Genomic DNA, 25,401 nt, shown 5'->3' with positions numbered 1-25,401 from the left:
TTTGTTCTTTTTCCATAATAGGAAGTGTATTGGTGTTTTAGGGTCTGGTGTAATATTTGCAGTTTTGCCTTTTTTATGAGTAAAGTTGTTATTGTTTGCTGGCAGTTCATCCTGTTTCTGTCTGGGAAGTTCTCTATATTGTAATAGTAATTCAATTTATTCATGGCTTTCTGAGGGCCAAGCCGACAAACAATGCATGTTACAATAGATCTGACACCTTGACAACAAGGTGAATGATCTGAAATGTATGCAAATTAATGCAAATGAGGGGGAACAAACACGCCTCCTTGTGATTCCTTTTCCCCCACCCTGAGTCCCCAAGTGTCCAGTCGTGGTCCATGGAAAAGTTGGCAACCCTATATTAAATAAATAAAACCAAGGTGGGACCAGAGCTAAAAAGCTTTGATATACAGAGGCTAAAGAAGTGACAGTTACAGAAGACTCAACTCTGCGCCTCCCTGCAGTTAAATATAGGACATGCTCGCTCAGAGATGGCCCTCTCTGGCACGATTCCTTTTGCAGGCTCTCTCTCCAGCGAGCTGACATTGGGACTGTCCCCTACACAAGGTGTGGCCTTACTTCAACGACCACTGCTGAACAGCTAACGTCCCACAAACCATCAAAACCACAGCCAAAGCCGGATTCTCGTCACAAGAGGACACAAGAAGCACTTAAAAAAGAAAAACGAGCACCAAATTTGAAGACACACTCCTTTATAAATTGGGCACTTGAAAGTTCATTCTTAGGTCTTCCAAATTCTAGTTCGCCTTCTTCCATATTCACTCTTTTGTCCTGCTCTCAAACGAAGAGGGCTGAAAACACATAAAGCAGTGTGCATTCGTCTAGATGGAACAGTGGGGAGAAATACCTTGTCAGAAATATTAAAACATTCAAATTATGGGGGTTTTTTTTCGTAATAAAAAGCTCAAGGGAGCAAATATTCAGATCAACTGGAAATCCTGAAGACAGATCATTTTACAACTAATTAGGCTTGGACCTTGCTACTTTACAATTGGTAAGAACAAAATTTAAAATCAGCAGGACTAGGAACAGGTTAACACGATTTATAAAAATGCATATATTTCAGAAGAGGCATTACTGGAATAGTGTCAGGGCTGAAACCCCCTGACATTTGTTTACAGTTGTGCACAGCCGTGAGGACGTGCAAAGAGACGCAACAGGAGGGCTGTACCCTGCTGGGCTGCTCCTGAGATCTTGTGCTGCTGCCGTTTGCACATCTGGGGCTCTACTAGTCACAAACAAGTGTCAGCTCTTCATTTAAAAAAGTATTTAAGAACACCACAAAGGGGCTCTAAAAAAAATAAAATACAACCCAGTTTACCATCAAAATTCTTCTCCCCGTTTTCATTTATATTTTGCAGCATTTCAAGTTTCTGAAAGCATCTCATACTTCACCAATCCTACTACCATGTGAATGTGGGCAGTTCAGGATGGCGGCGGATTTACTCTCACTAGCAGCCCAGCCAGGCATCACAGTGATGCAAGGAAGGCAGGAAACGCAGGTGTGAAGAGCTGACCCATGGTGCAGGAAGAGTGAACCAGAGTAAATGGAGTGCACCCTATCCTTCAAAAGAGCATAAATCAAATACATTGGGACAACAATTTTAGGAAACCTAGAATTAGAACCTGAGAAGGAAGCACCTGATCCAAGACACAGGCACTATCATATTTTAAATTAATTTCTTTTCAAGCACTTGATATTCACCTTTTTTCCAAAAATGACCTCAAGGTAGACTGTAATCAAATAAGAATTAAGGCACAGGTACGGTAACAATAACTTTTGGTTACTGAACTGAGGTGTAATAAAATGCCTTCCTAATATGGACTGTGAACCTGAGGCAAGAGAGGATAAAGTGACTTGCCCAAGCTCACAAGGAGGGGCAGTGGGATTGGAACCCGGGCTTCCCTGGTTCACAGTCTGCTGCTCTAACCACTAGGTTACTCCTCCACTTCGTATTCTTTCAAATTTGTACATACAAAACAGTTTATAACATTTTTTTCTTTACGTAAGACCACAAAAATGTTTCACGCTCCAGACCCGCAGGCTTACAAAAAGTAGCCCGATTGCCGTTGAATGCACCCGAGTCCACTCCCTGATGAAGAGAGTATTAATTCCCGAAAGCTACTCAAGAAATGTCTTAAGTTAGTGCAATAAACAGGTATCACCGTATATTTGTTCATTCGCTTTTATTACAGGCTTACAAAATTGTTTTTTTTGCAAAACTAAATATTTTTGATTACAAAAATAAAAATGCATACAGGACTGATCACCTTCCAGCATGGACTTTGTTCAGCGTTTTGCACGGTTTAGATTTCTTGCATTCTAACTGGAAGTGAAATGAGCTGTTGAAATCTTAGAGCGGTTGATGAGAAGGAAGAGACTGCAGGACCGTAAGAAGCAATGGCTTCCTTCTCAATATTGCCTTCGATTTGTTTTTAAGATTTTTTTTTTTCAACAATTAAAACAGAGTTCCCTGGGTTATTTACCCCACCAATGTCAGAATATGAGAGAAGCGTACATACCCCGGCGCTGTGCACTCCTAGGTGACCGCCCTGTCTTCCTTCTCATGTGCTCGGTTCCATTTCATTCAGCTTTCCAGCAATGAGCGGCATCCCAAGAAGTTGTTGTTGTTGTTGGTTTTTTTTCTCTTTTCTTTAATATAACCACATACAAATCTCAGTGCCTAAAGTGTGCTCTTCTTTTTCACAAGAAGGGAACTCCGTCCTTTTCCATCGCCACAAGATATCTTTCCTTGCTGCGGTTCTCTCTCTCTTTCCTACCACCCAAGAACCAGTCCTGGTGTAATTACTGTACTTCTGAGCTTAGAATGGGTCACCGAGTGTGTGCAGCCGGGGAGCACCAGCCCCATCGCCGCATTCTGCGCTGACTCGCCGGCAACGTCGCTGGTGACAAGGCTCAGCCAGCTGTGAAGCCAGACACAATTATTTGGTTCACATGAGACAGAAAGAATAAGCCTGCAATAGACTTCCATGAGCTATGTGGGCCTGCCCAAGAACAACACAAAAAAAAAAGATTCCCCCTGAGAGCAGCACAAAAGAGGTTGCTAGGCTAGGAAAGCAGAGGGCACGGCTATTCTCAGTGAGGCTCTGTCCACAGGGGCATGATACAATTCTCTTTAATAAATTGCACAAACAAGGAGCTTGGAGAAAAACAACGCTAGCCTGTGACACAAAGCTCTGACTGCTTACAGACCTATCTCCCAGGATCTACTACGCCTTGCCCCCTTGCATTCCCTAAAAAGGTTAAAAACTTGCAGGAGGCATGGATATTGTTTAAAATTACTATCCTTGAAGCCCAGACAAAATGTAAAAAAAAGGAAGAAGGAAAACCAAATAACTACAGGCGTGGGGGTTAAACGGTGAGGTGAAGAGAGGCAACTAAAAGCAAAGGGCCAGATTTTTAAACTTATGCGCCTTGCATAAACTTGTGCATAAACTTATGCGCCTTGCATAAACTTGTGCATAAACTTGTGCACCTTGCGCTCGCCGAGCCCAAGGGGAGCCCCGATGGCTTTCCACGTTCCCTCCAAGGCCGCTCCGAAATCGGAGCGGCCTTGGAGGGAACTTTTTGCGATCCCCCCACCTTCCCCTCCCTTCCCCTATCTAGCCCACCCCCCAACCCTAACTAAATCCCCTCCTTACCTTTTGTTTCCGAAGTTACACCTGCCCAAGGCAGGCGTAACTTGCGCACGCCGGCTCGCTGTGCTGGAAGACTCGGGACCGCCCCCAAACCTCCGCCACGCCCCCAAACCTCCACCACGCCCCCAAACCTCCGCCACGCCCCCGGACCCGCCCCCAAACCTCCGCCATGCCGAGCCTATGCAAGATAGGCTCGGCGCGCGCAGGGGCAGCTTTTCAGGGGTTACGCGCGTAACCCTTTGAAAATCTACCCCAAAAGGGTCATCATTCAAAAAACGGAAAAGCAGACCCAAATGAGGAAAACAGGGAAGACCATAAGCACTGGTAAGTTAGATGTAAAAAAGTAATTAAAGAGGCGAACCCTTTAGAGGGATATTCAGTGCTGCAGCTGCCGGTTAGCTTAAAGATAGCTAAGTTATCTGGCTAAGTCTGAACATCAGAATTAAAAAAGGAATTCGGATATCAGAGTCAGCCGGATAATTTAACTCCACCCCAGAACATCTCTGGAATGCCCTCCAGATAAATTTTAGATGGTGCTCTCTGGAAATATTCAAGAGTTGGCATTTAGCCAGGTAATGTGTGAGTTATCCAGCTAAATGCCCCTGAATATTGCCCCCCCTCCCCCCAGTGTAATTCAGAAGGCATTTGACAAAGTCCCTGATGAGAGACTGCTCAGGAAACTTGGCGGTCATGGAATAAATGGCAGTGTCCCACTGTGGACTGGTAATAGGATAAGAGCCAGGAAACAGAGAGCAGGAGCAAGTGGTCAGTTTTTCAAATGGCAAAAGGTTGTTAGTAATGGCTGGGACCTGTTCCATTTAGCATAATCATAAATAATCTGGAAAAAGGAACATTGAGTGAGGTGACCAACTTTGCAGGCACCAAATCATTTTGAGTCGCTAAAAAAAGCAGCATCAGCAGATTGTGAGAAACTGCAGAAGGATCTTGAGAGACCGGGCATCTAAATGGCAGATGCAATTTAATGTGGACAGCTGCAAAGTAATGCATGGAGGGAAAAATAATCCCAACTACAGGTACACGATTGCTGGGTTCCAGGTTAGGAATCGTCACCCAGAAAAAGGACCTTGGAGTTCTTGTGGATGATACCTTGAAATCCTCGGCTCAGTGTGTGGCAGAGGCCAAAGGGGCAAATAAAATATTAGGAAATATTTGGAAAGGAAAATGGGAATATCATAATGCCTTGATGCTGCAGTGGACATCTTTTTTGTAAGCAATGGAGTCAGTCAGAGCTCCAGTTGTGCCATAGAAAAGAGACAGTTTTGATCTCTCTCGGTGATGACGTGTTACGTTGGATTGACAGAAAGTAGTATTGTTATTATTAATATATTCGTCCGCTGTCTTTGACCTGGTGGATCATCGGATATTGTTGGGAGGGCATTGCAATGCATTCAATCTTTTTTATCAAATTGGTTAGCAAGGGTTTGTATTAATGGAAAATTGTCTTCTGCTATTACATCTGAATGTGGGTGGTCCCTCAAGACTCAGATTGTTTCCCCACTTTTGTTTATCTTTTTGTGTTCATTGGGAAGGTTATTGGATGAGTTGGGGCAGATGATGTACAAACTGTGCTACTGTTGGGGAGAGATAGGTTACAGACTGTCTCGGATTTTAATTCTGCTCTAGAAAGTATTCTAAATTGGTTTGCAGAGAACAAATTGATATTGAATTAAAAGAACAACAAACAGAGCTACGTAAGACAGACGGGGTAATGTCCTGGTGAAAGTGGGTCTAAACGTGGTGCAAAGCAGTGCAATCTGTGAGAGATTTAGGGGCGGTTTTTAGATTTTGGATTCACGCTAGAGCACCATGTTTCTCAAGGGACGGTAACTTTCAAAGGGGAGCGCAGGGGCATACGTTGACGCGTGCGCGTTGGTGCGCGCCCAGAGACACGGCAATTTTATAACATACGCGCAAGATGCAACACACGTACGTGGCATAAGATAGCCCGGACGTGCGTGTGAGAACTCCCAATTCTGCAAGCGGGCGCACCCAGCCACGTAAAGTCGAGTTTCAGCCGCGCAAGTGGGGAAATCTTATAACGCCGTGGCCAGTTTCACCAGTCTGTCCAGCAGTTCTCCCGGTCTAGAGCTAGGTCCTCCAAACCTCCCCTCCCCCGGTTCTTTAGCCTGCACTCCCCCCAGACCCTTTAAACCGCTCAGGGACGTCTGTTTAATTTAAACTTACGCCTCCTCCATAGCAGAAGGAAAGCTGCTTGGCACTGGACCTGGTACTTGCGAGAACTTCTTTTGGGCCCCTGCTCCAGAATTGCCCACCCTCCGCCTACACCAAGGCCCCCGTTTGTCTCCTACGCAAGACGTGCACACGGCGGCACACGTGTGTGCAATCCCCTGTTTTATAAAACCAGGTGGACACGTGCATTTCCCACCTACGCACGCATCTCCTGACTTTGGCTTTTAAAACTTCACCTCATGGTCTATGCAGCATTTCGGAAGCAGGCCGAGGCCTTACCTGAACGACCAAGCCTTTAAGATTGTTATCCATGTAATTATTGTAACAGCGACCGTGAGGGCCTCCCCGAAAGGATCTCGCATGGATCCAGAAAGTGGTGGCAACGGTGGTGCCAGGCTGTTCTAGAAGGAAGCCTATTTTACAGCTGCTTCGGAAGTTAAAATGATTACCAGTGAGGGTCCAGACTGAAGCTTTTGATATTAACTTTTCATGCTATGAGGGGTTCGAGACCTAAATATTGGAAGGATAAGATGAGTACCAGGACGTTATTTGAGATCAGCTGTTGGTTGTTCCATCATTTCGAGTTATGAGTAAAATCAGACTGAGAGCACAAGTGGGTTTTTTTGTGATAACCCCCACGCTCTGGAACTTACTACCAATGGAAATTAGAACCGAGAAGAATTAACCTTCCCTTTTGCTAAAAGGTCAAGACTTTTTTTTTTTTTAACCCGAGCTGATTAAGAATTGTGTTGGTTGCAGGTGATGTGAGGGGAATGGGTGGCTGGTCGGATAACAGTATGTGAGTGGGTTTTGGTAGATGCAATAATTTTTAAATTGTTTAAATTTTTATGTGTTGTGAATTTTTTTTATTTGATGTTTTTTGTGTTTGTGATTTTACTACGAATGTTGTGTCTGTAAAAGTTGCTTCGGGCAATCCATTTTTTTTTTGAGTTGGGGATATGATTAATAAGAATTTTTAAATAAAGTAAAAATAAATATAAATCCATGGTGCGACTGCACCTTAAGTACTGTGTGCGGTTCTGGTTCTGCCCCATCAAAAAAAACAAACCAAAACATTGTGGAACTAGAAAAGGTACAGAGAAAGACCACAAAAATGATAAAAGGAATTGAAAAGTTTCCTTACAAAGCAAGGATAAACACACACCTATCCCCTCTCTCTCCCTCCTCCTCTCACCACCTAACCATTTTAAATCTCCTCTCCTCTCCCCTGCCCTCCCCCCCTTTCCATGCTGAATTGGCAGTCTGAGGGGGAGAGTGCTGGTACCTTGGGTCAAGCCCTCCTCTTCCTCCTGCTGCGCAGTTCGAACCCCAAGTTGGGTCCTGGGCAGCAGACGAGAGGCCTGAAGCACCCACCCCTCTCCTCCTCCTCCTACTTGCTGATAAAAACAAGGGGTAAGATGTGTGATGTACACACTTACGCATGTGCACCTGTGCTCAGCTGCTACACCCCCTTTCTGTCCTCTCCCCTACCCTCATCTCTTGCGATTCTGCGGTAAAAGGGTTGAATTTTGTGGACCTTGCCGTAGCAATGAAGGAGAACAGGGCCCTGATTACCCTTTCCGAGCTCCAGAGGGAAGCTCCTTTACCACAGTGCAGATATTAAGAAGAGCAGCGGTGAATCCCGTCCAGCACATTCCCATCACGGCAGGCGCAGAACTTAACCCGTTGCCTGTTTCAGAGGAATGCATGCTCTTGAACAAGAGTTCCTGATAAAATGGGGCTTAAGATCATCCTTGGGAAATATTTCTTCGTGGAATGGGAGATGGGTGCACGGGAAAGCCTTTCAGGGGAGGTGGTGGTGAATTCAAACGAGCCCAGGATAAGCCCAGCGGGTTCCCTAGTGGCAAAGGAGCAAGAGGAAAGCCGAAAATAAATTGTGGAATTCCACCAGGAAAGAAATTGGGCAGAATAGATGGACCTTAAGCTCCTTATCTGGCATTAAATTCTGTTTCTGCGGCAACATTAACCTGAGATAAACCACTACTGAAGGTGGACTTAGATTCATTGTTTGAAAATATTTTTTTTTCCTCTCCATTATCCTTTTCCGTAACAAACAATAAATGATTATAAGAATACATGACAATCTTTTTATATTCTTCCACGCGGCTGCAACCGTGCACCAGAGCATTAATACTGCAGTTGTTATTATTTAAAGAAGGCGGTCAGCAGCCAAAAAATATCCTGATTCTCATGCCCCTTCCAAGCCTACTTTTTTTTTTTTTTTAAGGCTAAACGCACCCGAGCGTGAGAAGCATTTAGTGGCTCTCTGTATACCTTGCCAGCTTCTCCACTGGGGAACCAAATGAACAGGCTGCAGCCGGCAGCACCGGGCCTCGACGCCAGAGTCTATTTCCAGAGCAGAACAGGAATGCAGTGCGGCCAGTTTCAGGGTGGAGGCAGCTGATGGTCAACAGGGACCTGTAATCTTTACCTCCGGTTGCAAAAGAAAGAACAGACACGATAGACAGATTTTAAAACACCTGAAAGAATTAAAGCATCGCTGGGAATTACTGAAAAACTGAAAGCAGAGTGTGATTCTCACTCTCTCTCTCTCTGGACTACTCCCTCCTTCTTATTTTAAGCAATGGACACTGAGGAGAATGAAGGGAGACACATTAATGACTCGAGTTTCTGAAGGCGGCCGTGCTGATGACCCAAACCCACAGAACCCTTTCTAGCTTGGTATGTGATGGGCTCGTCACCCAGCGAGGACTTCAGGACCAGGTTTCGTCCAGGCTGTCAACGACAGGTGATGCTGGTGCCTGTTACTGGAACAGATGGGTCTCCAGTGAGCCACGAAACCAGCTCCTGATCTTCCCTCACAGTGGGGCCAGATGTACTTAACAGGTTTCTCACCATTTTTATTTTGTCTCGTGGATTTAATGTTACAATAACAAAAATGAGAACATAATTCATTTTCCACACACACACTCTCACTTCTCCTAAGTAAATAGCCTTTGTTTATACAACTGGCCTTAATCTGGCACGATACTTGCGTGGCACTTTGTGGAACGTAAAGATTACAAGCTGCTGTCCAGCTTATGTAGGGGAAAGGTGGAGGCCCTTTGTCAGTAACTCCATGCCAACAAAACGCGAGCTCCAGGCAGGTTTCTCTCCTGTCTGCTTTGCCTCTTGGTGTTTTGGACACTGGGCCTCAGATCCCGAACTACAAAATCCATGCAAGTTCAATAACTGCAGGGTAACCTCTGATCCCTAATCCCCATGTCCCCATGCAACATGAACACAAATTAAACTGGAGTAGTTTATAAACCAGATCAAGCATTGTTTAACGAATAAGAAAATATAAGAATAAGCTCATTTTCCTTCTCTTTCTATTCAATTTTTCATGCAAAATTTAGTGTTAAATATGTTTTCGAAGGTGGGGGTCAGAAGCTGCTGTTGTATGTTTTGGGGCTGCCACTGTAATCTAGCGCTGAATTATCAACTTGTAAAAAAAACAAACAAAAAAAACCCCCCTGGAGGTCCAAGTGCAAGTTTCATCACCACTGCATGCCCCTCTCTCCTGCTCTGCTTTCCATACAATCATTTTACATCCTACCTCATCTCCCCTTCTACATTCACAAATTTAACGGCTTGCTCAAGGAGAACTCTTCTGCATTCTGTACAGATGGAGAAAATCCAGACAAGTAGGAGCTCTCATTGCCCTACAGCTGGGCACCCCCTTTGGTAGACAAGTTGAACTGTTTGTGATGGAGACTGAAGAGAGTCCGTCACATCGCTCATGTGAATAACCAGAAACATCTACATGCTGATCCGCGCCAAAGGCTAAAATTGCAGAACCTCTGCTGGATGTCTAGCTACATCTTGGTGTGACAGAGCGCTGATGAAACAGGAGGGAGATGTTGCACGGAATGCCATACATGACGGCCTTGCCCGTAAGGAAATTCATGCATGAAATAAAGGAGCCTCAGAAGGTCCAGACACTGCCTGAGGGGTTGCACAGCTGCTACAGATCTTGCAGAGCAATAGCTTCTTTGTGTGCTACAATACCGCTTAGTGACAGAGAAGCTCAGACCACAGGCTCTCCACTCCCACCTTTCTAGCTGGCGGGCGGAATATGAGCCCTTCTCAAGCTTCACTCAAAGAGCCAGAAATAGAGGCAAAGACAGATATCCAGCTCAAATCTTTACACTGATGTGCAGGGGCGTTCTTAAACTACCTGTTAAAATGGGACCCATGCCTAAGTTTTGTTTTTTTTTGTGCTGGGCTGGATTTGGGCATAGGCAGCAGACGCATGTGCCTAGGGCGCCATATTCTTAACGCACCCAAAAATTGGGACTCCCCATTCTTTTTGATTTCCAGGAAGCAAAGCCATCCGACCTCTAGTCCTCTGCCTACGAGTGCCATAATCTCAAATCCGGTCCTGGGGGAGGGGGCATGCACTAAGTTCGTATCAGACCAGTCACACATTCTCACATCTAACAAGCACAGTTTGATTGCCTGAGCCCTGAAAAACAAATTGTCATCTTGTGAACGTCTTGAATGGGAACAACCAGGTTGTGTCTTTGGATAATAAAGAACACTTACGAGTTTCATATAACAGATGATCAACACCGGGCCCATGAAGCTGATAAGGTGAACGTCAACCAGTACAAGAGGTGCTTTTTGTGGTGACAAACTCACGAACTGAAGGTGCTTTCATTCTCTCAGTTTTGTTTGCTCAGTGGATTCTGCGGACAGTGGTGCGGACTTCTTCGCAAATACCCTCTCTATGCACACCCAGACGTGTCTTTGCGAGTGGATCAGAAGACGGGACCTGCTGGGTCTAGTGAAGCTCATGGTGTGCCACAGCAGCTCTCCTGGCTGGCCCTTTAACGCAAGCCACTAAGGACCCGGTTCACGAAGTCTCTTCTCCCGTCATGCATCCATGGCGGAAGATCTTGCGGAAACAGGCCCCGAGGCGCTGGTTTTCTCCAGGACTCATGCGATGACTAGAACTTGAGACCTCGCTAGAGATGTTCGGGGATTGTAAACTTTTTTTTTTTTAATTTGGGTGGGTGCACAAGTATTAATGCAATCATTTATAGGCCACCCCCTTTCTGAATGAATTAGTTCAACCAAAGCGGTGCACAAGAAATGAAACCTGTTGAAATAAACAAAATCATTTACGAACTTTGTGCAGTCTCTGCTTTGGTAGATCAATAGGAAAATAAAGCCCGGGGCGTTTCAGGGCAAAGGGATGAAAACTCCTGGCAGAGAACATGAGCAAACTCTGCGGGCAAATAACCCTCCAACACCCCCAACCCCCCTTTGTAAAACGTCGGACGCAGACAGGAGTGCACACTCAGCACCTTCTGAGGGGCAGCGCGGTCAGACGCTCCTGAGCCGCGTGAAGCCGGCTGCTGAGAACAAATGGCACCAGCATGCCAGAAACCGAAAACAAACCACGTTCTTAACGAGATTATTAGTCAGGTCCAAGTCCTGTGCCCATATATGGTGTGTGGGATGCATGGCTGAGTCGACAAGGTTATGAATTATTTACATTCAAGCTGATGGGGGGGGGGGGGGGAGGAGGGGGCTGTGACACCCGAATCTTCGCCTCATAAGCGACATTACAAAGCAGCTGCAAATTACCTGCAGTCCAGGGGTGCAGAGTCTGACCCACACATTCACTTGTGGTGAAGATTTTTCCTAGGGCTTTCTCTTCTAAATACTGCCAAAATGATTTGGATTTAGGCGGTGGGCCCTGCAGGCCAAGTTCTCAGAGCAGAAATATGCGCACAGCTACCTCTGGTGTGCAAAGGATGACTACAGCCGTTTCTTCTTCATGAAAATAACCAGAAAGGGCTCAGGGTAAACACATTTCGGAGATTACTATTAATCTCTTCCTGCATGAGTTTTGGGGTAGCCCTGAACCTTTTCTGCCTGTTTGCAAATGCTCTGCTTGTTTTAGGGCTTCACCATTGCCTGCTCTTACTAATGTGCCTAGGACAGAAGGGTTCAGGATGGGGGAGGGGGGAGGGAAGAGGCCAGGAGAAGGAACCACGTTATTAGCTGCCAGAACTGAGACGTGGGGATAAAATCACTCATGCAGGGGCACACAGACAGGCCGATGCTAGAAAAATGTGCGTGCATTTTTAACGCCCAAATTATTTTTTTTTTTTTAATGCCCGACGCAGTGAGGTAATGCTATGCTAATGCATTGAGAGTTAAAAAAAAAAATAAAAAACACACCCCAAAACTTTAAAATGTGATTTCAGCACAAGCCAAATGCACATTTTAAGTCAGGAAGGGGGTGGAGGCATCCCTGATCGGCTATTGCGTAAGTGGCAGCAGCCAATGCCACTGATTAGCCAAATAGATACTGATTTATTCAGCTGACAGCGGGAAGCAGCTGCCAGACAGCTGGATAAATCAGTATTTATCCTGCAAAGTGGCAGAAGCTGCCACCCCCTTGCCTGAATAAAGTCATAAGAACATAAGAACGTGCCATACTGGGTCAGACCGAGGAACCATCAAGCCCAGCTTCCTGTTTCCAACAGCGGCCAATCCAAGTCACAAGTACCTGGCAAGTAACCAAACAAGTCTGTAATTATCCGGTTGAGTGGCAGCGGCTACCAACACTTACCTGGAGAGTTCCTGACTTTTTTTTTCTATTTTCTTCGTTGTGCTAGAAACCCTGGATTCCAGTGCTAAAAGAGGGGCATTAACCCATCACCAAGTAGTAAACAGTCGCATCTTACAGATGTGCAGAAAAACAAGTCTGATCAAATTATACGGGTCCCTTATTTCTAGCTGCATTACCGCACACAGTTATCAATCTTAACATTTTTTGGTAAAATGCAAGTTGATATGGAAAAACTCACCTCTTGCACTGTATTTATCTATCAATGAGTTTTATAGAGCGCTCCCCTGATCACATCAGTGATCGCCCAAAGCTGAACCCTGCTTCTCCAGCACTCATTCTCGATCTGATTTTTTCCCCTCAGCCTGGGCTTAGGTTAAACTTGCCCTTCATTTTTCTCCAGGCCCCGCAGCTGAGAATCAGAAGCAAATACCAGGAAGGACTGGTTGGGGGGGGGGGGGCATATCTGGAATGATTTTATGCCAGGGTCACCCGAGGACGCAGATGCAGAGATTCCTGTTCTTATGCTCTGTACAGATGAAGAAGCAAGAAGGAGCAGACCAGCGCTCTGCACTCACTCCAGTGCGCACCATAGCGGACTCAGGCATATACCCTGGGTACGATGTGAGGCAAGGACCTTCAGCACTTCCATTAAGCACACACACACACACACTGCAATATTTTATTGCGACAGCCATATCTCTTGGTACCAAAATTACTGGTACAAATTTCTTTTTTAACCTTTTATCTCTCCCTTAATCTGAACTGAGCTGATTCAGTTGAAATTTCGATGGGAGTTCATTAAGATTGTTTGATCTTTGGTCAGAGCCAAAAATATATAAATATATATAGCAAAACCAGTTAAAAACATAATAAGGCACGCTGACCTCAGCTCAGGCCGCAACCCAGGCTTGGCGTGCATTCTTCCGCGAAAACTTAACCCTGGTATATGTAACAGGATTTTTTGTGCAGGAAAAAAAATACTTGCTAAAACACATTAAAACCCATGCTACAATTAGTGCATGCAAATCCATGTTAATGAGCCCATTAGGTATTGCCCTGCAATGCAGGGAGGTATCAGGAGTAAGCACGCGTTGCCGCATTTTCGTACCACTGGAAAATTATCACTGGGCAAGAAGTGCAGTAAAACTGCCTGAGCTGGCACTCTTGCCCCCACCAGCAGTTGCCTACCCCCCCCCCCCCACCTCAACTCACGTGCCATCTCACGAGAGAGCTTTAGGACTCACACTAAGTTGTTTTGGCTTCCCTGGGGGCTACTTCAATGATCGGAGGTTTGTCAGCAGCAGAAAGAACAATTACCCTTCCCCATGATTCCAGTAACACAGACCTGGTGCCATTCTCCATATTTTGGGGGATTTGATGCTCCTCTAGGCTCCCTGGTGGAGAAGGCTAAGGCAGAATTACAATCTTTTTTTATCATGAATTTCTAGTTTAATGGCATGAAAATGTCCCGTGAGTAAAAAGAAGCATGCTTGGGGGTTTTTTTAATTTAGTTTTGCTTTTTTTTTTTTTTTTTTTTACACGCTCATGGGCCGTTTGCATGCAATTCATTTACTGAATCTTGCATTCAAGCTTTTTTTTTTTTTTTTTAAACGTATGAGTAAAATAAAATCCATGCTAAAAACATACTGCATGTTTAAACCTGGGTTTTGTTAGAAGCTGTTTTAAAATCAGGCAGGAGATCTCCTATGGCACGCTTATCTCCACGGACTTGTAAAACAGGTCAGACAAAAAACCTCTCCTGACCCGCGCCCAATCGCTCCACAATCACAGCAGCCCAGGACTAAATCGGTTCGTCTCCAGCACTGCATTTATTCTGGCTGGGACAAATATTTGGCTGAACATCCTGCAAGGTTAGTTTGCCAGTAAAAACACACAATCCAGGTTTTCAAACCCACGGGCTGAAGAAAAGGGTCTCACACACACACACACACCACAGATCAATCAACAATGGGCCATTCATACCGCAAGTGGCGTTTCTGTACGGCCTTCCCCGTCCAGCACCTCGGAAAACCTTACGATGCAGATACCGGCTCTGTAAACGTCTTGTGTTTCCAGGCTATGGAGCAGCCAACGCACTGACCATCCACACCTGGACGACACAAGCTCCGTCGACAAATTCAGCCGACCGCTAAACATTTACGGAGACGGATCATCTCCCCTCCACAACAGGAGGGTTGCCACGGCGGGTTTTGATCCCACGGTCCTGAATTTTGCTATTTCCTTTAAATTTCACACCACGCTCCCTGTTCTGCCATCAGATGGCGCTACGTAACCAAAAAAGGGACCTCAGGACAGCAGAAAGCTGGGAAAAACCCGGCCACCGCAGCCTTACAAGTTTCAGTGAAGCAAACTCCTTCAGAATCTCTCTCTGCCTCTCGCACCACCTGCTCATTGCGGTGGGTGGGGGTGGCTCTCATACTGAAGAGAGGGGGGTGGCACGGAAGGACATAAGAGATTTGTTTTCCTTGGGAAGAGATTTTATAAGGAAGGGGTTGCTCCCGGCTTGCGTCCACTGCAGGAGTGCTCAGCGCATCCATCCCCGTGGGGTAAAAAAGCAGGAAGGGGTTAACTCACAAGACAAAGTCCCCCCCCACTTTATTTAATCTACAAAAACCCAGGCACCTCGAGCAGCAGCTCAGCGAGGCCGGAGGGCACTGGTGCACAGCATTTTAAGGGGGTGGGAGGGGTGGGTTTTCCCACCCCTCCCACCCCCTTAAAAAGAGGGGAAAGAGGCAGTAGGCCCCCCCCCTTGCACAGCTTAACATTTTGGAAGTGTTCACCCCCCCCCCTCGGATCTCATGCCCCACATGGGAGGGAGGCGGAGGGTCCGGGTGGCCAGATTTAAGGCGGCTCCGGCAGCACCAAGATTTGGCTTCCCAAGTTTAGATGCTTTCGTGCTTCGAATTCAGCGCCGAGCGCCCAACTTCCTTCAACCGACCGCATTTTAAGAACCCTAAATTTCTTTCAGGCTTATTCCTTCCGTAGGCATACAAGAGACCTTACGCATTTCCCTGGGGAGTTCTGAATATTGCCCTCCCCCCTCCCCTTCCTCTCCAGCCTTACTGCATGTAAAAATACCCATGCGACTCACAGCACGGGTTCTGTTACCCGGGGGGGGGGGGGGGGGTCAGGTCATGGGAGGGAAAGCACAGGACCCGTGAGACAGTCGCAGGGATCGTAACGAGCAGGTCGGCCATACGGTCTTCTCCTGCCGTCACATTTCTATATTTCTATGAAACACCTCCAAGTTTCCATGCACAGGGGTCACGGGACGAGGATAGACTCAGGAGTAATCTTAGGAAAGGCCTCCCCATGGAGGTGGTGGATACAAGGTCAGCGTCTGAATTCAGGAAAGCATGGGTGGAGGATGTTGCATTTCCAAAGTCTCTCGTCGTGTACTTTCCGCAGGTACATTTGTAGCTGCTTCACACTAAGATCCGGGCCCCGTTCCAGCAGATGGCTTCAGTTTGAAAGGGAAACCCCATGTGGGGTTTCCCTTTGAAAACGAGCTTGCAATCCTGTGGCCTCAATGTGCCCACGGGATTGTAAACTAGCCACCGGGGACGTGATTAGTGCCTTCTTCTCAATCAGCGCCTACATATCCAATACCTGGACTGGAAAAAGGAGAAGGCTTTGCCTGTTGAGAAGTTAGGGCTCACTTTTCCAGGGGAAACGAAGGCTACATCTCAGCTTGTCCACGCATGAGTCAGACCACCTAATCTGTTCTCTTCCATTGCCTTCAGGGCTTCTTCTGGTCCTGCGCACCAGCTACCTCTAGCCTAGTACCTGCTGGAGATAGTCAGGGAGCCATCTAAAGGTTTCCTGCCAAGGGCCAGTCAGGGTCTGGATCAAAGAATTGCACCAATAATAATAGATGCAGAAAAATATCTCAATTTGTTTTTTTAATGTTATTGTCCCCTCAGAAGAGCATATTCCATTTAACAGGCAGCATTATAGCACGACTGAATTTCAGGTTCCCTATTTCAAAAATGTTACAGTACCGGGACGCCTCTGGTTAATAATCGACAAGGCAAACTAAACTTCTTTCAGATTTGGGTGGAAAGAACAAGCAGGTTAGCAGCATTTATTAATGCAGAGGGAGTGGGGGGGCTGCTTACCCGCTTGTGACGTCATCCGTCCTCACATTCTTGCCCAGCACGTCTCCGTCGCTCATGTAGCCCGTGGCATCCAGGCTGATGCCCTCCAGGTCAATCTCCTCGCCGTCCTTGTCCGAGATATCGGCGTGGGAAACGGTACTGCCGCGAGGGGCCAGCTGCCTCCTCAGGGGTGCCGAGTACATGTAGCGGCCGGGCTCCGAGCTGATGAAGCGGCTGGCGTTGGCCCTGGGAGGGTACCCGTTCCCCAGCGAGGGGGCATCCCCCGCCTGCAGGCGAGGGCTGGACTGGCCAAGCCTCCATGACAAAGGCGTGGGTCTTCCTGTCAAGCTGAGAATGCTGCGGCCACTTATCTCGGTGGTGACGTTGGTGTCAAAAGTGGTTTCCAATGTGCTAAACAGAAATTAGAAAGCAAATGTTCACATCTTCAGTGGTATGAAGACATCCCTTAAATTACTGCAAAACAAATTGTCTCAGTGCATTACAATAAGCAGAAACTTGTAAGATTTAGATCATACAAACAGATAAAGGCTGTGATGCTAACTGTACCCTTTCAGTTTCAGAAAACAGCGAGAGAGTGTGTGTGTGTGCTCATATTCACATGCATTTTGTTTTATCACTTGCACTACAAAATCTTAAATAGGGTGAGACTGCAGAAATTAAAAGCCATGTCACATTAAACAAACTAAAACAATGCCACGGACACATGAAGGGAGAGATTGTTAGAGACCTTTATTTAGCCTTGGGTACTGAAAACCCAGAACTACAGCCTTCCAGCTGCCTGATCCAATGAGCAGGACCAGAAGCTCAGAGGCGTCTTGCTACAAAAGCAGCTCTGACATCTGCGTTTTCAGTTTGTTACAAACAGACCTCAGCATTTTTAATGCCGCTTTATAAAAATGCTTTCCGTGCCTAAACTAATGATTCTGTGTTTAATGTCTGGTTAGGAATTCAAGCTATGCCCTTCATTAAATTGGCTAAACAGAGGCCACCTGCTAGTTCAAACAGTGTTTTATATCAGCGTAATGCAGATTTCAAATAATACATCAAAAACCTTTCCAGTTAATGCGGAGAGAATTGAAATGGTAATGTGAAGATTTCTAATCAAAGCTCGGCTCATGTACTGGATAGGAACTGTTACTCCTCCCAGGACGCTGTGTTGGACACACTTAGGTACCTCCACATCCCCTCCCCATTCATCCTTATGTACAGTACGACCCCCCCCCAGGCACACGGGTGCAATCTAAGGGGGAGAAACCTTCAGATAAGCGAGCACCCCGAGGCCCGTGGTTTCAATGCAAACACTGCTGCTTTAATGCAAGTGCATTTTCACAGCAAGGAGACAGAAGTAACCCTAGAAGTATTTTTTTTTTGGACCAATTAAAGCGTTAGACTGAACAAATAAAAGGAATCAACACAGAGAAGTGTTGCAGGGCGTTCCTGGTGAAATCACCGTATGAAGCCAAAGCGTGCCTCGGCGCCGTGATAAAAGACTGCAATGCTAGCACATCACTTGATCAGCACGCCTTCTCCTTTCCGGGCACACGCATTCCCTGCGAAGGGATAGCACAGCAGCATCTGAAAGCCCGCCCCGTTTACCCAGTTCTGCCACTAGGTGGCTACAAATAAGCACAAACACAAAAAAAAAAGGGTAGAACACCAAATACAAGTGCATCATCAGCTCAATATTCAAACGATATGTCCAGGTAAGCTTTTTTTTTTTTAGTTATTCGGACAAAACCAGATTTCAGTTTCTTTCCATTCCCTGGCTAAATCATGGGCAGGTAACTCATTACACATGCATAATTTAGCCGGATAACAAGGCACAGTGATAGAGGTGTTATGGGGGGTGTGGTTACATTTTAGCCACTGAGCACTGGTACTCAGTGCTAGCCAGGTAAATCTGGTCAGAAAAATGCATGGACCTAAAATTATGTGGATAATTTTATCCAGGTATCTTAATTACTACTTATTTCTAAAGCGCTATTAGACAAGAGTCTACAGGAAATGTATTTACCCAGGTAAAGTCAGTGGATTGCTTCTCCAGCTATGTTCTGTTGACTATTTGGGAGAAGTTACTCAGATAACCTCCCCACAGAACCAACTGGGTATATCCAATGATCAGTGTACATGGGATATTAGAAAACAAGGAATTTACCTCATTATAAGAGTCATCTCATGTGTCCTAAATGGCTCACATTGTTTGCTTTTAATTATCTACCCTGTGACAAACCCAATGATTGAAACCCAGTCTCAGAATCACCTAGAGATCAATACTCTGCAGTGAGGTGAGAGGGCGCTTTACTGGGATAAATTCAGCTAGAAATCTGGCCAACTCTAGGACTGTTCTCTGAATATCGGATTCAGATGGATCTCTAGCTGCCCCAGAACATCTCCGGCTAAACAGCTAGCCATAAAAATTTGAGGCAGTCAGAGCAAGCAAGAAATGTAAAATCTGTCTGGCTAAGTCCCGAACATAGCTGGGCAGGCTGTCTGAATATTGACCCTCTAGGTTTATAACAAAGTCTTAACGATGGCCAAAGTCATGACTCTGCAGAGGATTCTGGCAGCAATGGACGGCTGGCACCGTGATGAGCCGGCAACAGCGAGATGAACAGTTCTTGGGAGTGGAGGCGGCACGTTGACCAGGAGCACCTGCAGTTACGGCCAGCGCCATCTGTTTGTGCTTCTCGGGTAAGAGTGCCATAGCGACGAGACGGCAGTAGCAAGCTGCTAAACATATGGAACGCTTGTGCAGCATGAGAGAGTCAGACGTGGTGCTACCTTGTCAGATCTGCTTCAGATTCAACATTACAGTTGTAGAAACGGTGGGATAAGCAGCGATAACAGTGCCAGTCGATTAAGAACTCTCCATAACCGGTGCCTGACTTGATTTTTGTTCAAGCGAAGTTTCCTTGCTCTGTATGGAAGGATTAAAGCCAGGGGTATCTGCCACATAACTGAATAAGATATGAACTGAAAAGCTTTTTTTGTTTTTTTTTTTAATTATACCCACTTGATTCTGCTTGCTGAAATGAATGCACAGTGCACTTGGATTCGGTGACCTCCAGTTTTTGGAGTTGTGCGTAGACAGGGTAATCCTCAAAGGGAACTTTTACGAGTAAAATGGTGTTTTATATACAGAAATGGCCTTTTACAAAATTTCCTGCCCCGATATATGCAGGTAAACATATGCACATATGTTACCGTTCATACGGACTGAGCAGAGATCTTCCCGGATGCTGGGGAGGGATTTAGACGTAGGAGCACACAAAGTATGCGTGTAAATTTTCTTGTACATTTTAGCAGGCGTAACTAGTGTAGGGCAGATTTAGCGAGATAATTTTGAAATCAGACAGGCATGTAGTTGCTGGTTAATGTATGCACAATGTGACAAAACCACCTTGTCAGCGTGGAGGGCTGACTTCCTCTTTTGTTTTTGATTGGATAAAGTAGGTAACCCGGAGTGTTACTCTATTATGTTCCATCAATAAGTTATTCTGTCACTACCCCTGATCTAGCCAAATTAAGTATACAGTGACAACAGTTTAATGTGACATCAGATAAGGGCATTTACCAGAACACAAAACATGGCCATCATAAGAAGTACAGAATATGAATACACGGGTCAAAACCAGAACTCAGATTAAGAGAGGCTGAACAGAGCCTGGGAAGCAGCCAGATGACGTGCAAGTATAGGAGGAGACCCGCTACACCACCTCAGTGAGTCCTGTATGCATCTACCTGTGCGTGACTTGCGTTCCCCGCAGGCTGGACATGGTCTCCTCTAAGTTCTGACGAAGATCAGCGATATTCTTCACGGTTCGCAATCGTCGGGTTTCTTGATCCTCTCCTACAAAAATTGGATGTTTTGAAAGATAAGAGCATCACGATAAAATGGGACCTCAACCCCACCAAGACAAGGCATGACCTCCACCTTCCCACCCCACCCCACCCCACCATCATACGTTCGATCACTGCATCCCCTTTCCTAAAATTCATTATTTATTGTAGAAAGCCAACTTCAATCAGCCAGAAATAAAACATTGCTTCTACACTAAACTGACTTGGAAGGCTTTGCTCGTAACAACAATCCTAAGTCTATATTTTTCTTTAGATTTTTTTTTTTTTATACATTACGCTTTTTCGCACTTTTTCAGTGCTTCAAAGTGGATTACATTCAGGTACTGTAGGTATTGCCCTATCCCCAGAGGGCTCACAATCTAAGTTTGTGCCTGAGGCAATGGAGGGTAAAGTGACTTGCCCATGGTCACAAGGAGCAACAGTGAGACTTGAACCCTGGTCTCCTGGTTCAAAGCCCACTGCTCTAACCACTCTTTGTCCTACTTTTCACAATTAACAAGACTACTAAAAAAAAAACCCCGAGTTTCCAGCTGAAAATTCTGAGCAAAACGCTGGTCCCACAGAATATGGCTTTTGATAAAGTCTGTCCTCAGTAATGTTCCAGTATTGCCAGAAATCTCATCTCCTCTGTGTTCAAACTCTGTCTTGATTATTTGCAGAGCAGCTGTTTGACTATGGCACAAACCCATTTTTTGTTGCATTTCACAGTAACTCAGATTCATCTTTTAAATATTAGAAATGCAAAAGTAAGAAATCATTCTACATCTCGTTTACTTACATGAAATTAAGGAATAACGCCCATCACTGAATGCAAGGAAAGCTCGTTGGGCTGCGAGTCATTTCCTTAATTCCACTGTAGAGTGCCCGAGACAACGTTCTGTACATAATGGGGGTGATATTCAAAGCCTTTCTTGCATGAGGAAGGTTGTTCTAACATCAACCCAGGCTCAGTGTGCATAAAAGTACACGGTAATTCGGCTTTGCACATATATTAATGTGCACTGAGGATTGGTATTTCAAAGTGGGGGGGAGTTGCAACTTAATTGTACACTTTGCGACTTTAAAAAGTATTCATGCAAGTTACCCCGTACAAGTTATGCCTTGCTTGGAGCTGGTATAACTTTGTGCAAGGTCATCTATGCTCATAATTGGCCAACTACCAGAGGATTTTCAAAGCAAACTAATGTGCATAAGCTCATTCTGAAAATACTTGGTAAAAGTCTGCGAGTACTAATGTACACCAGACGTTACTGCCATGTGGGCTTTTATAAAATTACCCTCAATAAGATCATGAAGATGGGCACAGAGGCTCACAGTGGTGTGAGGGTGGCAGCACCAACCCCAGTGATCCTTTAGACTGTGCAGTCTGGAGCCTTGGCGTCTGGTAGGGCCACCCACGCCGGGCAGGCAGACTTCTGGAGAAAAGTGTGTGGCTAACTCTGTGACATCACAGCCACTGTTGTCTCCCCACTGGAGGTGCGGATGTGTGCTGCGGCCTGATTGATCAAGGATTATGGGCTAACATGCTTCAGGGTACATCCTCCAGTGGTCTGTGATTCCCTGCCATTGGTTCTAGGTCCTGTCCTGATTAAGCATCATGGGGGGCAACTGGGACTCAACAGTGCTCTCACTTTAATCTATTCATGCGCAGGCGATTATTCCAGGGATTTTATCACTTTCTCTTCCAGAAGTTCTTTTGCGATAAGGAACGGCAACGAGAGCAGGCTTATGCGACTGGAAGCTCTTAGTCATGATCTGGTTGGCTATTACACGTTGGCCAGTTTTACTATAGGTACTCATGGAGGACAATCATATTTGTTCGCAAGGGATCTCAGGCAATGATGAAATATTAAGATTACAGTGATCGCATTTGCTTGTGTTATCTCTGTGGTGCTCTCTTTCCATGATGCTAAGGAACAAACCTTTGAATGCTACCATAAGCTTGCAGGGCAGACTGTTTGGTCCTTTTCTGCCGTCATTTCTATGTTTCTATAAGTTTCTATAGGCAAAGATCGGGTTGCTATGAAACTGGTCAATTAACAGTAAATGAACACAGGAACTGGCACGGCAAGAAAAGCAGTGTTTAGTAACCTGCAAATCCATGCCTATGATGCAAAATGAGATCAGGAACAAGAGGAGGTAAGACAAGAAACTGGATCCAGTGTGAAGGTTTTGTCATTGAATGGGCTTACAACATTGACTGACACTGACACTAGGCTCATTCATTAGTATTTAAGACCACATCCCTGGTTACAGCTTCCATGAGATTAGAGGCAATGCATAGTTAGGGCAAGATTCCAGCTATGGTCACTAGATTCAAAGACCCTCCTTGCACAAAATAAGTTTATTAACTAGAAAGTACAGTTTCTGTTCTCGAGCCTTAAAACCCTGGTTCACCAGCCTCCAGCAGGAGCCCTGAGCGCAGCAGTTATTAAAAGCAAGCCTACTGTATCAACTACACGTCATTAGTGTGGTCTCATTATCCTTAGTCTTTCGTTAGTATGTAAATTACATCCTTCCTCCCAATACTGTTGCAGTGGGAATCACATTAGGCACAAAAAAAAAAAGAAAAAAAAAAACACAGCCCAATTACACAACAGCCTGCAATCCACTCAGTTCAGAAATATAAATTTAATGTATGAATCAATCAGCTTTAAAAGCTTAGCCTCTTGCACACAAAAAAATAGACTTTTCTTCCACTTTGTGGTCTGAGAATCATTCCATCCCCTGACCTCAAAATGCTGGATAAGCACCAAGGAAAATTCAATAGGATCTGACACTTATCTTCAAAAACAGCGTCCCAGGACTCAAAGGCTTTCTGAGTACAGCACCGTGACCTCTCTCAAACCTCCAAACTGTAGCGCTGTTGTTATTAGCAGGAATAAAAATAATGTGAATTATCGCCCTTTCAACAGGGAAGCTAGCGAGTGACTTTACTTTTATTCCACGAACTCTAGAAGCAGGAAGGCAACTCTCGCAGTTTTAAAATTACTTACCGGAAAGGTCTTCAACAGAGGACTGCCCAATTTTACCGTAGAGCGTGGGATCCATGTTTCCTCCCGTTCCAGACTCAACGGTTACATTCCCCTCGACATCCGTCTGCGACCTGCAGCGGCGGTGACAAAACAGATGCGCATGTACCAAACGAAGCCATGCGACGCACCCAAGTCCCCCCATTTCTCAGCACAGCACACCAGCAAACAAAAAACCCAGGCTGAGTCTACAAACCAAAGCATACACTGAACAGTAAAGAAAAAAAAAATATATATATATATATTGAAAGTCACATGTTGAGATGCAGGCACCATCACAAGTGTGGGACCTTAAATGGAATCTGGTGCTCCAGAACAGTCTAGAGGCTCCTTGGCTGTAGAAAAGACATGGAGTCCTGGATAATTAGGTTCTATGCCTTAGCTTATGGGATCTTTCTGAATGCAGGAGGCCCCCCTTTGCGTGATCTTATAACTGCAGTCACTCTGCACAAGGAAGCTGGCCCATCAAGCTCCTGAACCAGCACAGAAGGTTCCAGCTGCAAGACTGGCCTTGCTTTCTGCCACATTCAACAGAACCCACCCTCCTGTCCAGGGGCTCTGTCTGGTGTCTGCTTCAAGAGACTATGCGTCATCTCTTTCCCTCATCGGGACTGCAAGTGATAGGACCTTCTCGTTAGGGATGTATTAACTATGCTGGGACTCCAAGTGCTCTGGGATGCCCTATCAGTCTGAACCAACTGTTAGCTCATGGAGGAAGGGACTCGGCCTATGCAGTTACCGTAGGGGATCGCTGTGAGAATGAAATAGTGCTTGACCAGGTGCACGGGCCTATCTGGCGTGGAGAGCCCGGTTATTGTTTGTTTCTGCAACTCTGTGAAAGCAGTAAATGCTCTTATTTTGAAGCATCCATGGACCGGCCTAGGTAAATAGATCCTTTCAGTAAATAAAGACAGGCCTGTTTCTGAACCACAGACTTTGGGAGTAGCCTGGAATTATTACCCACCCTTCAAGCAGCAGTGAAAGTTTAACCAGTGGTTTCCTTTCATCTACTCTTAGTTTGAGCTGCTCAGGACAGAGAAACACAGAGGTCTGGTTAGATTTTACCAATAAAGATTCACCCCCTAAGTCTTCTGCGGGCTCGTGTCTGGTGTCTACCCCCAACATAGAGTTTCCTAAAAATGTAATTCTTTACTACCTACAAACTAGTACTAAAGGAAATTAAGAGACACAGTTTGCTACAAATGATAGATAAGCATGTAGTCATGTAACCAATAGCCAGGCAGATATCGGATCGCGATTTTCTATTTTTCCTGCAGATCACACATGATAATCCTGATTACATGGTTTTTGTAAGTTGTCTACGCTGTTCTCGCTTATATTAAAACAGTGATCCTAGCTATATTTATTTAAGGTTTCCCTTGAAAATACTTCTTCCTTTTTGGGCTAGGATGCAGAATTATAGGCTTGAGGACCTGAAAGGGCGAATGTAATGGAGCGCTGTCAGCCGAAATTCACAAAACCACCACCACCTGTGAACTGAGACCCTTCTGACTTCTCTCTCTCTCTTTTTTTTTTTTTTTTTTTTTTTAATAAAGATTTTTTTTTTCTGAATCTAATAAATCTGAGTCTGGGACCTTTTCTCGTAGGAGACAGGCCGTGCATCACATTTGGGTGGCACTGATGGACAGACTGGTGGGTTTAATTTCAGGATTGCAATATTAATAAATAGTCAGCATGAGCCACACTGTGAGCCTATCAGCACTGGTATCAGAACTACAGATGTCCCCAGGCGCTTTTTCTGCTCCAGGACGACTCCTCGGGCTTGTTTTATAAAGTCTCATTTCTATTCTATAAAAGTCTTTTACACACCATCCCCTTTCTATCCTAAATATTTGGTTGACTGCTA

General features: G+C 45.4%; 1 protein-coding gene across 9 annotated transcripts in view; it reads right to left on the bottom strand.

Moving 5' to 3' along the window:
• Positions 1-25,401, bottom strand: part of NAV2 (neuron navigator 2) — a 457,796-nt gene that overhangs the window by 106,652 nt on the left and 325,743 nt on the right. For all 9 annotated transcript variants that reach the window (XM_029583047.1, XM_029583042.1, XM_029583043.1 and 6 more), the window contains 3 exons: positions 23,499-23,608; positions 20,383-20,491; positions 16,642-17,031 (listed from right to left, as the gene is read on the bottom strand). In XM_029583047.1, the coding sequence (XP_029438907.1) occupies positions 16,642-17,031; positions 20,383-20,491; positions 23,499-23,608 (609 nt within the window). The remainder of the gene's footprint in view (positions 1-16,641; positions 17,032-20,382; positions 20,492-23,498; positions 23,609-25,401) is intronic.

Source organism: Rhinatrema bivittatum, chromosome 17 (assembly GCF_901001135.1).
Source record: "Rhinatrema bivittatum chromosome 17, aRhiBiv1.1, whole genome shotgun sequence".
Lineage (NCBI taxonomy): Eukaryota > Metazoa > Chordata > Amphibia > Gymnophiona > Rhinatrematidae > Rhinatrema > Rhinatrema bivittatum.
The sequence above is the reverse complement of the archived record's forward strand: the minus strand, read 5'-3'. Positions and strand labels throughout refer to the sequence as shown.